Genomic DNA, 17,499 nt, shown 5'->3' on the forward strand with positions numbered 1-17,499 from the left:
CCTGTAAAACAAGACAGAACACAGCGGTCCAGTCTCCTACATCATCAGACACCATCTGCGTTAGCCTAGCGTGCTAGCGTCATGGCGCCATGTACGGACGTGGAGCCGCTGCGACCGAGGGCACGTCACGTTGGCCGCGTTGCAGAGTGCAGTGGCCTTTCTCTCGCAGGGCCCGACCTTTGGGCTGAGAGCCTTTGTAAAGGTGACCTGATTAGGCTTTATTCCGCGAGGAGCTCAGAAAACCAACAAGTAAACAAGCGCACAACCTCTGACTGGTGATTTTCCGTGGGCTCTCTGTTTTCTAAGCCGTTCGGCAGCGTGGACGCGAGCAGACCTTCCTGCTAAATGTGTCTTTACTTCCTCCACACGCTGCACGACACCGAGCCCTTTAGCGGCCTCCGAGCGGAGCCAAAGACCGTCCGGTCTAATCCTGCTGCCTCGTTTCCAACAGGATCCCCGGGACCCGGCGTCTGTCTGCGGCCGTAAATGAAAAGTGAGTCCGGTGGCCCCCCGTGTCAGGAGGAGTGTATAGATCCGCGTGTCATTGTCACATTAGCCCGCGGCGGCTCACGCTGCGTGCTGCTCAAAGGCACACAGGAGCTACGTCACAAACACAAGGCCTCCAGTTTAGAATTCCAAACCACAGCGAGGTTAAAGATGATTCGCTCATGAATGCTGTTCTCTGAAAGATCAGTTTCATGGAGAGGGAGGAGCTCTAATAATAATACCTAACGCTAACACTCACACACACCTTTACTGCTGTATTGACAGGCAACCTTGTAACTAATTTTCCAATCTAATCAAACAGAAATCTGCATTTAAGGTTTTGACTGAAGCACATTCATGAATATTTACCTCTTATATCCATTATATTACAAAATGTCTCCGGGCTGTGCAGCAGAAGAGCCCTGGAGCCGTTTGGGAACGATAGTGGATGATTTATGTTTTGAATTTCATGGATTCCGGCTTCACCAATTCTAAATTAATAATCCACAGCTCCGTAAGACGGAGGGCGGGGGACAGACCAGCTAGAACATGCGATCGCTCCGTGCTACTCAATCAGGCTGCCAGATTAGACTCAGACGCCGTGAGGCTCGGCGGCTATATCAGTTATTTCAATGATAAGCGCCATAAGTGCAGCAATTGTGTTATCTCGCTTTGTTGCATGACTAACATCCATGTCAGCACCTTCCCCTCCACGCGCTATAATGCTATTAGATGATAAATGAGTGCCAACACTTATTATGACCCGTGATGTTATGGCTCGTCCTCTCCGTCGAGCTAAACCTATTTTCCCTTATTGTGTTGAATTGAGAAAAGGAATTAGAGGCCTACGAGCAATCTATTCAGCAGCGAGACCAGCTAAGAGGATGTGACGTGCCGCGGCTCTCATTATGAGCCACTCCAAGTCACTTCCAGCTGATCCATTGGAGGTGGCGCCACGTGCGCAACTGCTATTTCGGAACCCTGAGTACCACATTATTATCTCCTCTTTGGAATCTTCATTATTTATCCCGGATTCCCGCTAGCTAATCCGTGGACCTGTCAGGCCTCTCTATTGCCATGTGACAAATATCCCAGCCGATAAAAGAGCAAAACGAGATTCGCTCCATTGCCTGAATTATTGAAGTGGACAGTGCGGACGATTTGTCAGGCAAGAATTTATCCACATTCATGTTCTAATGCATTCCCCCATTCCTGATTCGCCCTCGCTGAGCCCTCGTTGATACCAAAAATACGTTGTTTTGCAGGCAGACACACACACACACACACACACACACACACACACACACACACACACACACACACACACACACACACACACACACACACACAGAACGCATCCCACTCCTGGGTGTCTAGCGAGCTAGCGTCGACAGGCTATCTCCAGATACCACCTGCACGCACACATCTGCACCGCCAGATATAGCACACGTCACACGTGCATATACCCGAAAGGCACCCGATCTCCACATTTTCCCCCCATTTCTCAGTTGTCACTTCTCAGAACGCGTTCGGAAAGAACAGAAGAGGTCTGTTCTTTTTTCCGGCCCGTTATTACCCCGGATCCCAAAAGGCTGCTACTAATGCAGCGCTTTGAATTGATTTTATCAGTGCATTGTATTAGCTTTGACCTTGACCACTCGTAGCCTAAAGTGAGCAAATTCCCAAGCTCCGTCCACGGGCACCCCCCCCCCCCCCCCCCCCCCCCCCCATCCGTCTCCCTTCTGCCGTTTTCAGCAGTGACTAATAACCCGTAATGAACTTTAAGTGTCTTCCTCCAACTGCAGCAGCTCCAGCTCCACGAAACAGCAAAAAAAAAAATCCTCTATAGTGTCAAGTTTGAAAGCAAAGAAAATGCAGGCTTAGGGGGAAAAAAACACCTCGGTGTAAAACGCACAACATGATACAGGCAAACAAGTCAGCGGTGAAGGTCAAAAATATTGCCTTGCCAGTCAAACAAGCGCCACACTGCTGATGGCCTGAATCTAATGAGGGTCCCTGTCATTAACGCAGCCATCAGCAGCACTTCTTGCGCACTGCTAGGTGGCCACACAATCCTCTTTTTGACCTCTGTGGATCGGGGGGCCAGCACGCCACAGTAAATTAAACCTCCGAAGGAAGACTCGGGGGCCGCGTGCCAGGACCAAACTCTGAACTCCCCTTGTCTCCTGTTCTGGCGGACGGACAGGCTTTTTTTTCTTCTCCCCCCCCCCCCCCCCCCCTCTGGACGTTTTCCTACCCTGCAGTGGTCACGGTCAGGAGAGAGTGTTTGCCACTGCTTGACCTGAATATCTGCCCAGGGCCGGAGGCGGCGGAGGGGATGGAGGGGCCGTTCCAAGCCACGCGGCTCAAAAGGAGCGGCGCCGAGGAAGACCCGTGACTTCCTGAGTGCCAAACAGACTCGGCTCGCCCCGGGGTGCACATGTATAAAGGAATATTAAGTGCTGTTACTTGTGCCAGGTCCGTGCAGTACAGTACAGTAATTCCCAGGGTTACAACATTTGACTTTCATAAGGAGTACGAGCAGTAAGTGTAGTCAAGCTCTGCGTGAAGACCTCCCCACAGACAGGTATGCTGGTATTTATTATGCTCCATCGTAGGTGGAATTAATGACTTATACAATAAATAATCTGCCTCCGTGAAAGCATCGTTTATGTTTTGATGGATTCGGTTTCCCGTGATTGCTAGGGCTCATTACACGCCATTTCATTCATTCATTCTTTCATTCATTCAGCTGAATGTCAAGCAAGCGAAACTCAATTAATTCCTCCCAGAAACGCTCCACGACTTGCCACAACGCAGTCGCGTCCACGGGCGCTTCCATCCGCACCCCGTCACCGTGGACGCCGCTCACGGAGCAGCGAGGCTCGCTGGGAGGTGCGTGGAACGACGATCGGGAGCGAAATCTGTTGTTTTCTCTCCACAGAAGAGGAGGAAAATCACAATGGAAGGCGACGCAACGACGCTGGAACAGTTTGACCTCAATGTTACCCTTAAGCTAGACTCTAGTGCCATCTATTGAAAACGTTTACACCGGATCAGCACGCTTCTGCTGCGACCTGAGGATTTGAACGCTCCGTTCCCTCCTGCGCACCTTCAACTTAATTCTTCGATCATTCCGAATCGATCCATCGATCATCGCCGCGTGGAAGACTTGTTGAGGACAAATGCGCAAAATCAGAACCGAGCCGCGCAATCTGCGCCTTGTCGTGTGATCACATGCCATTTTCGGTCACCGAGGTTTCACCTCTAGCTTCATTTGTGCTAAAAGTCAACATTTGATCGCGACTGCACCAAAGCGACGCATATCCTAGAGTGCGACCCGCACTGGAATTACTGTAGCAGAAAAAAAACTTCATTTAAAGTAAAGCCGAGGACGTGGCGCATTGGAACAGCGTGGAAGTGAAGTTGCGTGTGATTACCTTCTTTGAGCAATCGGGAGTGAATGAGGAGGATGAGAAAGCAGCAGATCGCCGCTCCGGTCAGTGCCCACGCAACTCTGAGCAGCTGCATCCTGGCGTAGGAAGCTTAGTGGCGGACCGAGAAGCCGCGCAAGCGGGAGAGAGACGCTCCACCTCAGCTCACAGACACGCTCTGACTCATGCTCTGTGGGCCATCTAAGTCAGCATTCATCCTCTGCGTGGAAAATCCTCGTGTGATAGTCCAGGTATGGTGCGTTTTTCAAGGCGCTCTGTAAAATCACACACACGGGAAAAATAAATGCGCGCCTTCTTCGCCGCAGGTGCGTCAGAGTGGCTCCACGCGAGGAGCGGTTAACCCCCAGTCACCGAGCGTGGGGCTGGCATCTCCCCGCACTCTGCTCTTCGCCTCCTTCCGTGTGTCTTCACGGGTCTCTGGTGTCGCTCACCACGGGCTCGGCGGAGCGGGCTGCGCCCCACGGCGCGTCTCCGTCTTCGAGTGCGCACGGCGGTGCGAAGCGATGCGGCGTGCGGATGGTCGTCCCGGCTCTGCGCCGCATGTTACGCGCATCGCCGTCCCCGCTGCTGGAGAGGCAGAGGCAACGGAAAAACGGGGGCTGCCGAACCGAGTCGCCTCGCAGCTCTCGCTCTCCCCTCCCTCTGTCTGTCGCGCTCTGTCTTTCTCTCTCTCCCTCTTCTTCACTATATCGCTCCGTCGTTCCGTCACTTTCCCTCTCTCCACCTCCCTCCTCTCTCTCTCTCTCTCTCTCCCTCCTTCACTCTTGATCCACTCCAACCCCCTCTTGCCGTTTACGCACGAGAACAGCCAGATTCATCAACTATGCATCTCTTGGATAATCCCTGCTCTTATTCATCGTCGTGCACCAAACATTTTCCAGTAAAACACAAGCACGAGCAGAGTCCTGGTCGCGCAGGTTCCACTTTGTCCGATCGGATAATCCAAAGTACGAACGTCGGAACATCTCCCCACATCCGCGTGCGCTCCTCACACAGATCGACTGCTTAGCTCCACGTTACGTCACAGCTCCCCCAAATAATCTCCTCCAGCTACAAAGCATGTGATAGCGCTGCCATATTAGGATGCTTCCACTGATAAAAACAAGACGAGTCAACAGTGGGTGGCAGGTGATCGCAGCGGCATTCCAAGTTAAATACAGACTATTCCAGTAAAGGCAACATGAAAAAAAGTGCTGATCGTAGTTAAACATCCTGCAACTTATGCATCGAGGATATTCTGCACCTCCATATTAGTAAAGCCTTCCAGTTATTGGAACAAGCTTCGGGTAGCCTCCCCTCAGGCTAATTTTCCAAGAATACAGAGGAGCCCTATTATGCACGGATCATAATATTTCATCATGAAGAGTTGCAGATTTCTAAAAAGCCTCTTTAAGCATATCGGGATGTGAATGAGACCAGCTCGTACTCCATCGGCGCGCAGCTGAAGCAGCGATGCTGTGTGTGTGTACATGTCAGGCCTCCCGCGCTGCGGCCGCTGGACAGGAAGGCTTCAGCATTCGTTCATGTATTTATTCTGCCAATCAGCCGTTTGGAAGCAGCTCGTCAGTTCGCGCACAATAACCCATATGGGCGCTCAAGTGATCACAGCTTCCGAAAGCGGCGCGTTTTTCCTCCTTGGGGGGGTGCTTGTGCGAGTTTTTAAGCCCGGCATTTGTGTATTTCTAATTGAATCGGAATGACACGGTCGGTCGACTGACGGCACCCACTCAAACTAGAAAACTGTCATTGCAGTGTCAATAAGGTTGGCCCCTGCAGCTACTAGCACTAATTAGCTGATAACAGTCTGTGTTGGCTGGCATTCATGCCAGACTCTGAGCGTGTGTGTGTGTGTGTGTGTGTGTGTGTGTGTGTGTGTGTGTGTGTGTGTGTGTGTGTGTGTGTGTGTGTGTGTGTGTGTGCGTGTGTGTGTGTGTGTCTTTTTTGACACCTCCCTCCATCCGTCTACTGCACGGAAAGCAATTAACAGAGACTCGACCTCTACGAGGATTTGGGGAGCGAAGACGCGACGTGTGCATGTGACCGCGGTGGTCGCTCAGACTGCGCTGCGTCACAGCAGTTAGCGAATTCAGCGAGTCGAGACTGAAAGTTTCCTGAACTACACTTCTAGGCAACCACTAAATCCTACATGTCCCACAATGCAACCCTGCCTGCTGCTGAACACAGCGTCCAGCGGGTCTCACGCGCCTTTGCTATGAGAACAAAATAATACAGCTTGATATGACTTATGTCTAGACCATCAGCTTGTTTTATTATGTTTAAAGGAATGAGTCAAAGTCATAAACAGAGTTAAGAGCTGTTTGAAATGTGCAGTGGGCAAAGTCGTGTACTGTATTAGTACTTTCTATCCCACCTATGCCTTTAAACTTTAGTTTTATCACAGTACAGTATGCGGGCGGGGGGACATATTTCCCCACTGCCACCAGGAGACCAACTATTCCGTCTAGACGCTGGCATAAATCCTTGTTAGACGCTCGCTTTCATTTATTTCCAACCCCTTCCCGCTGAATATTACAAGGGGACGGCGAAAATCGTTGGGAGATAAGTTTTGAAGGACCGCTCACATTTTTGTGTGCGCGCGCGTGTGTGTGAGAGAGAATTATTAAAGCGTTTCCTTCTCCTCCGTCCTCGCGCCACCCGCCCACGCTGCGATCGCTTCACCTCGCTCGCTTTCGCCTCCTCTGCGCCGCCACCCCCTCTCCACCGGTGTGTTTTTTTCCTCGCCAGGAGCCAGGAGAGGCGTTACTTGCTTTGTCCTCTGTGCAGGTCACTGGCTGCGTGCCAGACAGAGCCGGTGCCAATAAAAGCCATGAGTAATGGGCTAAAACTTCCACATTCGCTGTGTTTCCCATTATTTTCCATGGCCGATAAATCTGAAGGAGGGCTTAATCAGTGGGAAAAGCCGGAACATACGGCCGGCGTCCAGTAGGGTGTCCAGCGCAGCGAATCTTACGGTTTAATCAGAGATAAAAGTTGAGGTGGCAGCCACCGGTGCGGCTTCCCTCGTGACCCACTTTGTCTTCTGACAGATGGAACCATTATTGTTCGGGCAGATGAAGACGCGGGCGCCGTCGGGAGACAGCGGCCGCCCCCGACCCCCGGTACGGGGTCGGCTCCAAACGAGGCCTTTAAGAGCCTAACAGGCAGCGTGCGCTTTAAAGTCCACCAATTACCCGGTCCAAGTGGACCTGAAAGGATCATTACCATGCTCCGTTTCCATATGTTGTCTCCGGGCAACAAGGAGGCCCCTCCTCTGCAACATCCTGCCCCTGAGAGCGGCCGGGCGCCAACCTGGCGTTTCCTCGCCGTGAAACGCAGCTTATGGAACACAGACGCCCCTCGTCAAGTCTTCAGGTCTCTCACCGAAGCAGGTTGTTTGATGTGCTGATACGGGAATAAATATGGATTGCAGCCGCTTTACACAGCACCGTGCTTTAAAAATTTTATAGCGAAGGTGATGTCAAGGTAACGCTGCTAAGTATGTCATTTTATTTATTCATCTGTTGACGCCGCGCTACCTCCTGATAAATAAGGACGTGTTCAGATACACTGCTAAATAAAGCGGATACTTTGTCATTTCTAAATCTTCACTGTGCCTTTGGGAATTTAAGGAAAATGGCAGGTAATAATTTTGATGCATCAACTCCAGCATCAGTGCTTTTACAGTAACTGGCCAAGTGCAGAAGCTGGTCCTGAGACGGGTCGTTCTGACTGGAAGCAACACTGCCACCGTATTCGGATCAATCTTGGTCGAGAGGGGCCTTTTTTGGCCCAGTTCATCCATCACGGCTCTGTGAGCGGGTTCTGCTCCTGATCGTGGGCCCCGCGTTCGCTCGTTCTTCCCGTCAATCACCCGACAGCCACGCGCGAGAAGAAGACGGAGGAACAAAGTGTCTGGCGTCACCTTAGACATCTGTCACATCCGTGTCTTTGCGCTTAAAAACCGCTCTCGTTGATTTTCCACGTCACCCGGTCGCATGTGTCCGGTTTTACACATTACACAATGTGAAGTGACTCCAAAGATAGAAATGCATGAGCTATAAAGCACACAGCAGTGTCATTTATAGCCCATTCGTTTGGACGCAGGGCTTATTATTAGCCTTAAAGGAAAGACAAATGCCTTTTATTGCTTTTAATCTTGCTCCGTTCTATTCTCGGGGAACACGAGGTCCTGCTGCATCGAGTCTGAAGCGCTTCCACAAGTTAAAGGTACATTCTTTCCAAGAACCAAGAGTCACTTCCTGTAATTAGATGCACAGCTCGTTCGGAAATTGTTGCATTTCATCTCAACATCCCACATGTTCATAGACGGTTTAGCATTGATTCTTAGCCAGTGTCACTCCTGCCGACTCCAGCCACCAACTTATTATATGATTAATTATTGACTGTGCAAACTCGCACTTAATTAGGTCTTGTTATAGGAAACGCGGCACATTGAGCTGACAAACACTGGCGATGGGCTCATCCTCTCGAGGATTCCGCTAAGCTTCTTACATTTCCTGTAGCCACAGCAAATCAAACCAGCACCCGCACGCACACAGCCCAGAGTCTTCCTCATCTGGTCGGCGTTGGCCTGATCTTCATCTTCCTCGCTCAGCGTTAAAACCCTCTCCTGGTAGCAGGTAGCAGATGCTAAAGACACAGCATGTGTCAAGAGAGGCCCAGACACAAAGAGTGTCAGACTAACTTTAAACAAGTGATTTGTTTCCCAAACTGAACATCAGAGGAAATTATAATCCCTGAGAAGCTCAAATACAAGTGAGTTGCATAACGAGCCTTAATGCTGTAGCTTGACTGCCTCCCTGTAGGAGCCTTCCTGCATTCAGTCTCAGATGCTCTTCTGTCTGGTGTCTAGAAGCATTAACGTTACTCCAGCAACAACTCCAATCTACACGTTACCGCAAAGGCACAGTTTACTCATAGAAAATGCATATGAATCATTATGTCATAACTGGGAGGAAGCTGTAAACATTACAGCGGGTCGTTTAAGTAAACTGAGCTCACTGATGCTGAGGGCAAATGCACCAGTTACTTGCTCTCCATCAATCAAACCAGTTGCCAAATTGCAGGAGAGACTCTGTTATTAATGATTTTGCTTTTGTTGTTGTTTCAAAGCCAAAGATTTGTCAGCGTTGATGAACGGGCCTCGGTCCTGGGGTCTGCGAGAAGCGCCTCACATCGGAGCGGACGCGGATCTCTGGAGATCCGTCTGCGGCCGAATGCGCTTCGCTTTCAATAAACGCAGTCCAGTAGGAAAGCTGACTTCATCGTTTAAATATTGATCAGCCTTTGTAATGAGAATGTCATATTCAATCTGTTCAGAAGTAATTAAAAATCAATATTCTATCAGCATTAAATTAACCATTGTATCTATTTGATTCTGAATTGACCAAAAGAACATTAATTGACTGGAGGCTCAATTTTGATATAAATTCTCCATGTATGAAAAGTCCTTTCCGACGTTAAACGTGGTCGAAATCCACCATCGGCCGGTTCGGGAGCGGATCGCTCAGACCGACGGAGCGACGGACGGGTTTAAAAAGGGAAGTACAAAGGTAAACAAAAAGAAGAGTGAGGAATGTACACTTTGAGCTCTCGGCATACAGATTAGCTCATTTTAGAGCAAACAGGTGAACCCAGCGGGGGGTCCGTGCACACGAGGCGGGCTGGAAAATAGATGTATGTAAATGAGGAATGAAAGGAGGCGGATGGAAAGGAAAAAGAGAAGAGGGGCGCAGATCTCGGGGACAACGTGTCTCCTTTAACCCGATGAAAGCAACGAAAATGGGTCACCACATGAGACGGTCATGAAACATTCAAACCAGTGCGTGCTTTGTGCAAACATATTAAAAGTCTTTTGTCTGGGGCTGCAGAGGATGGTTTGGTTAAATACTGTAGGAGCACCCACCATGAGAAGATTAGCCTAGCTTAGCATGAAGACCGGAATGTGATAACAGTCAGTTAATTAGTACGTCGTTTAAAGGCGACGGCTCGTTTCTGAGGCCCAGACGTTACGGAGGTTTGCTCCCTGGTCACGTCGTGCCGTTTCTGCAGCTTTAGCGCTCCCTTTCTGAGCTAAAGATCAATTAGCTATATACCATTTGGGCAGGGCTACTATACAGCTAGTCAGGTAAATTAACACCCAGCTTCTCTAGGATGTTTGTATAGGCCCCATAAAGTACAGCTGTACACAACTTGTAACTTTCAGAAAATGTGGTTGTTGCAGTTATGCAGCTTAAATCCATAACAAAGGAAAGTTTAATATATTAATTGCATTTCTTTTACATTAGATTGGATCAGAACTAAGAGCAAATATCTCAAACATGTGTTGTATTCTTAGTGACTGCGTATTTTACTGAATCCTCTAAGTCCATTTTAAATAAATGATGCTTAGGAGGGTTTTGGGGAAATCTGCTCCAGGACGAATCCGACGGAAATTGAAAAGAAGCAATAGCTTTAAAGCAGAGGGGGCTGCGGCCTCTGCGGCCAGAACAAAATTCAATTGCGAGAACAGAGCAGATGATGATAATATTGGGTAGCAACAACGTCTGGCAAAAAGTAAAATAAAAGAGCAGCCTCATCCCTGGAGTGTTGTAACCTTGATTTACCCTGGCACGCCTGCGTTCACACGAGAGGGGGAAAAGGAAAAGGCAGTTGAAATCAAATGTGATTATTAGATGAAAGAGAGAGAGGAGGAAAAAAAGAGAGGAGAGACATAAAGAAACCTCATTCTTATCGTTCGACGCGTGAGGAAGACTATGGAGTGACACGAAGAGTGAGAGGATTCGCAGTTTTGCTTCAGCAGAGAGTTAGACGCGAACACAGGCCGTCTGTCACCACAGCCTGTTGATGGACACACATTATCGCATCCGTGTACTGTTTTTTTACTGTAGACACAAAGCCTTGGAGCAGTCAGAGACAGGCAAACAGGATGAGCTCAACATTAGATGCTAACACAGGTTAACGTTTAGTCCTGAGCGCCCATTTTCCGAAGGACTGAAGTTCAATGTGTAGCAATTTCCATCCGTCGCAGAAACAGATGGACACACACACACATACACACACACAAAGAGAGTGACTAGAGGCAACAAACAGAACGTGAGAGAATATAAAGACCAGGAGAAACACTGTACAGATCTCTCCAGGGTTCAGTCTCCCTCTGACAGCATTAGAAAGACAGGGGATCAACCCTGATTCCAAACAGGCTTTGTCTCTTTGCACCGTGAAAATATGGCCTGGAATCCCATTATCCCCGGCTATAGAGATGCGAGGGCTCCATCTTCATCTCTTATTCCACGGCACAGAGGGTATGGCACCGAAATGCACTGTATATCGAAGCTCCAGCCTCCAAAAAAAAAAAAAGGAGATCCTCTCACCCATTCGCGTGGACTCTAGAGGCTCTTTAGTTGAAGGGCAAACAGAGCCGGAGCGGAGAATGGATGACACTCATTTCGAGCAGCAGCCGTATTCACAATCTTCTCCAACTCCGGCATACCAATGGAAACCTTAAACTCGATTCTCTCAAGAGCGATTGTGCGGGCGATCGGAATGGGGGGGGTGCACGTATGTTAGGTCCCACGTGCGCCTCATTGTGTCCATATACGCACACGGATCAGTCGGAGAATTGAGTCGGTGACAAGAGCTAGATTTGATTTTATCCCCTCCCTCTCTCTCCGGTTCTCCTTAGGGGCCCGTCGCACAAACAATCTCCCAGGCAGCAGAAAGCAGATGTGGAATTAGTTTTGCCGGGTGTTGGCGAGCGCCATGTGGCCGCTCCCGCGTCCCCCCACACACACGTGTGGGAATTCATAGATCGGGCCGGCAGACGTGCAGCACAGCTACAGCAGCACAAGATTGCATCCTGCACCAGTCCAAGCCGCCGACATATTCATCATCGCATCCCATCACCTCGGTGAGCATCACTTCCCTTTGTGGCCTCCAAGGGCATCGATGTCCGCTGCTGTCTTCACTGCAGGGGCCGATCCACGGGGGTTAAAGGTGGAGTCAGACTGGAGTCAAATGTTTCCTTTGATCTGAGACACACACCGTGTCTGCAGGAGTGACGACAATTGTTAACACATGATCAGTGTGACTGGAGGTGGAGGGAGGTTTGTTAATTGAATGTACAGTATGAAAGAGGTACAAAGAGAGAGCGGATTGAAAGTGAGAGGGGAAGACAGGGGAAGGGAGGGGAGGTGAGGGGGAGAGAACGAGCTCACGTCATAATAGCTCCTTCCAGAGCAGCACTGGGCTCTGACTCTGATCAGTCATGTGTTTGCATCTCAAGTAGGCCCAAACTGCTGGGAGGGCAGCCGCGATGTTTCACAGCAGCTCGGAGCATTTACATATTATCCACTAACACTTTTCTGCCCACAAACGCTTCCTTCGTTTTTTTTTTTTTTTTTGTTTTGTTTTTCTCCACACGTTTGCTTTATTTATTGATTGATCTGAGAGCAATAAGCGTATAAAAAAATTCACGGAAATAAGCTGAGGCTGAGTTTTCTCTTTCGGAGAGAGGGCATTTGCATTCCGAGTGCCTACACCCCCTCCCCCCTCCTGCCTTATACTGTACAAATACCCCTGCCCTGGATCTCAGCAAATTCTCAAAGCAGAGGTGCTGTAGGATCCTCAGTCACATAAACTTGTAATAAACAGGCCTCGCAGCCTCACAGTCCCAGCGCATGCATCCTCCCAATGGGAGAGAAGGAGGTGGAGAAGGAGGCTCCATCTGGGTGCTTGGCCGCTCAGCCATGCATCACCCCATCCCATCCCGGCCACGGTCCCCCCCACCTCTGCCCCCCCCCAACTCCTTTCATGTGAGGAGCGGAAGTGTGGCTGGCATCCACCGGTGTGGTTCTGATACAGTGGCCGCAGGATGCCTGACTGCCTGCATGGCCACACACACACACACACACACACACACACACACACACACACACACACACACACACACACACACACACACACACACACACACACACACACACACACACACAGCTTGCACTGGCTTTGTGTGTTACCACCTATGGGGTGAAAGCTCTTTCTGAGGGGGGGCATTGTTGGTTGTTTAACAGCTCACATGTCAAACGGACAGAAAATACGTGTTCATGAAAAGTTATATTAGATTTACTCAACCAATGTAATGTTTATATACATTTATATAATAGAAATTCATTCTTTGGCATCCCGAACGTAAAGGCTAAGTTATTGATGTCTCATTTGTCGAAAACTGAATAATTGAATCAGTGGTGGGTGAACAAACAACTATTTTAAGACCAGGTAAAGATGCCTATACTCTTATTTGCGAATCCAAAATGCTTTCAAAGAACTACGGTTACAAAAAGGTGCACGGATTAATTCCAGCTTCTGAATCTCTGCTGTTCATCTGCGTCTGCAAGGGTTCTGACTGTCAAATCAAGGGAAGAATGGCAATATAAAAACACATCACCGCTTGTCAAAAGCCCAAGACAGGAAGCACTGACTCAATATAGAAGCGAAAACAGTTGCACTCTTCACATCAATCACTTTTACTAATACAAACACATGACACGGGCGAGTTTCCTGCCTTTTATCCACACGCACCGCCTTTGGTTTGCTGGAAGTGAAACGATCCGTCTGTCTGCAAAAAAGTTGCACCTTTAACAATATCATACTATTCCTCGAAGCCAACACTTTCCCCGTTTCCTTGGGCTCCACAGCAAAGCAGTAACCAACTCCCCGTGTTATTTATAATTCATGGCACACGCTTGTCTCCAAGCCCATCAAGGTATTCCCCTCAGAGACTGACAAGGGTCCATAATCAAAGTAACTAACCTGTGATTTACCGAGCCCTGGGGGAAACATCTGCTCCCCGTCATCAGGACTCGGCTGCTTCCGTGCATTTAGGACAACGGGAGGTTTAACAGAAGAAGAAAATAAACAAAATGCAAGGATTTGTGGGTCCTCAGCAGTTCTCGCCGCTAACCCCATCATGCCTGCGGTGGATGCAGGAGAAAGAAGCTGAGGCGGAGGCTTTCTTGATTCCCCCCCCCCCCCCCCCCCCCCCCCCCCCCACACACACACACACACACACACACCCCCTTCCTCTACTCCGCTTCACACCTCTCAATCACCTGACAAGGCAACAGCAAGACGGGAGAAAATAGACAGGTTGTCGAGCGCCAGGAGTAAAGAGGGGGAGAAGCAGCAGAACGCAGGAAAAAAAAGAAGGGAGTAAGTGGAAAAAAGAATTAACAGGAAAAGGATCTATTTCATATAGTTTACAATAACATTTCATTATTATAAAGACATTAAATTAGCGTGTTAGTTAACCGGTACCTCCTGTATTTTATTGTGGCTGCTGGAGCAGCATCAAAAGGAGTCCAGCAACTTTTATGAAGCCCGTTTCAAAGTCCGGTGCCGAGTTGAGAGCTCTCAATAGCCTTTTCTTTTCCTCATTGATTTTCTCTCTCTGAAGCCTTTTATCTTTCTGTTTAACTCTCCAACACTTTTCAATGGCGTTTTCCAGCAAACTCCGTCTTTATTTACGTCCCTGCCTTCGCTTCTCCCCTTAATCTTCTCAAGCGTTTCGCCGCGTAATCAATCTCAGCGTCGGCAGTTTGATATGTGTAACAAACACCTGTCCACGCGTTTGGGCGGATGAGTAATGCCACGCGTTGAAAGGGAGTGTGTGGCCCAATAACCCCAGTGAAGCCCCAGACAGTGTGACATAATCCACGCCGCCGTGGGCAGAAGTGACTCCCACATTTAGATTAAAGCCAATCAATTATTACATGCAATCTTCAAAATACAAATTTAATTAATACCAATAAAATGAGCTCAAATCATTAGCTTCCTCCCCTCCAGCCAAAGTCTAATAATTAGAATAGTCAATTTGCAAATTCAGAAGCCGAGAAATATTGAAACCATGCAGGAAAACACTCAAAAGAGAAAAGGCCGGTGTCACATCCGTAAATGCTGCAGCCCCGTGGATGCAGGTGAGACCCTGAAGGCATCGGTTTCTTACAAACTCGTGTGCTGTGGCAACATATTTTTTTAAACACGCGATAAATATACCACGGATAATTTTATTTTTTGTTTTATTGTTTTACTGAAATCAATGCAGCTCAGTCAAGTTGAAAGATTTTAGGCAACGATGGTAACTTTTAATCAAGGTTCAGTCTCACTAAATGAAACTGTGATGCACTTTGTTTTGGTCTCCACCGGCTCCTGAGGGAAACGTTTGCATCTCTATTAGCCATCCTCCACCTACTGTGGCTCCTGTCACAGTCTGGCGTCGCAGTCTGCAAATTGCTTCCTGCTGAGGCCAGAAAGCATCGAAGGAAACAGGCCTAAAGATGATGAAAACGCTGTTTGGAGTGTTTTCATTTCATTTCAGATCATTTTAGCAGATTTAGCCAATGTCCTCTGTGGGTTCATCATGAACAGCATTATAGAGTAAGGCTATAAAACTATTTATTCCAGCTGCTTCAGTGTGCACACATTCCTATCGTGTTATGAATATTTAATATTGCAGGAAGTGATATTAAAATAGTAAAAAAGAAAACATAATGGATGCGATAAATCTCCCTGTCCTCCGTCAGTCAACCTCATCCTTCTCTTCCTGGCCGATGCCTGGATGCCTGCTGGGAGCCGCGACCTGCTCCTTTATCAACACAGAGCCAGGTGCACTGTGGGAGCTTCCCGCTCACCCCTTTATCAGCCCGGGGCGACGGAGATGTGAGCTCAGCCTGCGCGTCGTTGCTCGCACACGTTAGCTTAAACGGTCATACTTTGGGGCAAGAGCAGATTACGAGTTCCGCGCATCCGGATGATCTGCACGCGAGTGTGGGTGTTCCTCACGTTCTGGCAGGAGGACGGGGAAGCGGAGGGATCCGTTTCCAAAAGCCTCTCCCGTGGGACTCAGCAGGGGGCCTGTCACTTCAAAGGGGCCACGGGGGCCTCCGTTGCCGTTCGCCCGCCAAGTGTGGGATATCCTGTTTGTGTGGCGGGGCCTTGTTTGGCAGCACCAGTGGCCGACACCACCCCTTGGCTCTGGTTCAGGCTGCCACCACCCATGCAGGCTGAAATCCGGAGCCCCGCCGCGATGCCACAATCCACCCTCTCTCCTGTCTTCACTGGAAAAATTAGAGCGGATAAAATTGCAGGAGGGACTTAACGCTTTGAAACAAGACACAAATCTCACTCGCAAACAGAGCAAACGGCATCTAGGGTTCTTTTTGTTCCTCTGATGTTCTACAAGGATCGTATCAAATAGAGCGTCGCTTCCGGCGTCTGATCCGACGGTGCGACGACGGTTGGGTTCGCGGTTTCGCGCGGTGGCCTCTCGCTGCTTCACGCGTCGCTCGCTAGAACGAGATGCCCACTTTAACACTGGCAGCGTAGTCAACAAAAGAGAAGAAAGACGGGAGGAAAAAAAGCAAAAGCCCTAAACCTTCAAAGTGGCTGACTGGGGAGACAGAGAGGGAAACAGCTTTGCCTTTAAAACGCTTTGAAACACTTTTATCTCATCAAGCTCGACTGATCACAAAGAAAATTGATCTGTACGAGGGAAGAGCTTCGGTGATGCACTTTGTACTCCTCAGTGATTTGCCTGACAGGTTCCTGCTGAGGGACTTAGTTTGAAGAGGATCGTGACGAGGCCGGGAAATTATGTTGATGTGACGGTAATGTGTCAACCTGTTTTGACTCGTTCCTTTTTTTTTAAAAATAACAACCGAATAGGAAGCGCTTTTCTTGCTTCGCGATCCACTTCGATCAAATAAACGAAGATGCAGAGACGCAAACGTTAGCCTGCCGCTACTTAGCTAGCTATTCGCACATAGCATTCTTAGAATTACATCAATATTTAAAAAGTAGCATACAAAGATCCAGAGGAGCCCCCTCATGGTCTATATTAATAGTATGACCCAGTAATGTCACGTACAGTGAGGGCTTGGAGCCGGAGGTTTGGCGAGGAGAGCAGTGGTGCATTGTGGGGGACACACAAACAGCTAAAAGCTTCAAATAAGGCGTAAACACCTCTCTTTTCCCGCTATAAGCGAATGTTCCACACCACGGCTGGCAAACACGGTCAGTCCGCGGCGAGGCAGCGGGCAGAGAGACGGGGAGCCGGCTGCTGTAAGTTAATATACCTTTGAATATCCGATGGCTTCTGGATTATTACAATTTTTACTGCCGGGGGGGTCAATTGGGAATTATTCTAAATCCTGTCTCTGATTTTCTACCTGTCCCTTCACTGCCATAAATATGCAAAGCGCACAAGGGCACTCTCAAGGCAAAAACCATAAAATGAAGCTTTTTCTATTTCCTTGTCCTCCTCCACCCTGTCCTCCCCCCTCCTCCTTTCCTGGGCCCCATGCATTATCTTCAGAATACTGACATCAGCCATCCTGGTCTTTCCATTTTTTTGGCAGGCCTTTTTCTTCTTTCGAGGTCACCAGCATTTTAGGCTCAAGACTGGTTTGCAGCAGCTCAAGAACTTTGCGTGGCTGCCAGGAAATCTGTTCCACTGATTCACCAGGCTGTGAGAAACACGAGG

General features: G+C 49.0%; 1 protein-coding gene across 3 annotated transcripts in view; it reads right to left on the reverse strand.

Annotated features, from left to right (window-relative positions):
- tafa5a (TAFA chemokine like family member 5a) overlaps positions 1-17,499 on the reverse strand; it is an 89,695-nt gene that overhangs the window by 57,424 nt on the left and 14,772 nt on the right. Inside the window, exon 1 of one of the 3 annotated variants that reach the window (XM_029161759.3) lies at positions 3,927-5,219. The exons of the other annotated variants lie outside the window; for them this stretch is intronic. Within the exon in view, the coding sequence (XP_029017592.1) occupies positions 3,927-4,017 (91 nt within the window). The 5' untranslated portion in view covers positions 4,018-5,219. Of the gene's footprint in view, positions 1-3,926; positions 5,220-17,499 lie in introns of those variants that run through there. 3 annotated transcript variants of the gene reach the window in all.

This window comes from Betta splendens, chromosome 9, assembly GCF_900634795.4.
Source record: "Betta splendens chromosome 9, fBetSpl5.4, whole genome shotgun sequence".
Classification (NCBI taxonomy): Eukaryota; Metazoa; Chordata; class Actinopteri; order Anabantiformes; family Osphronemidae; genus Betta; species Betta splendens.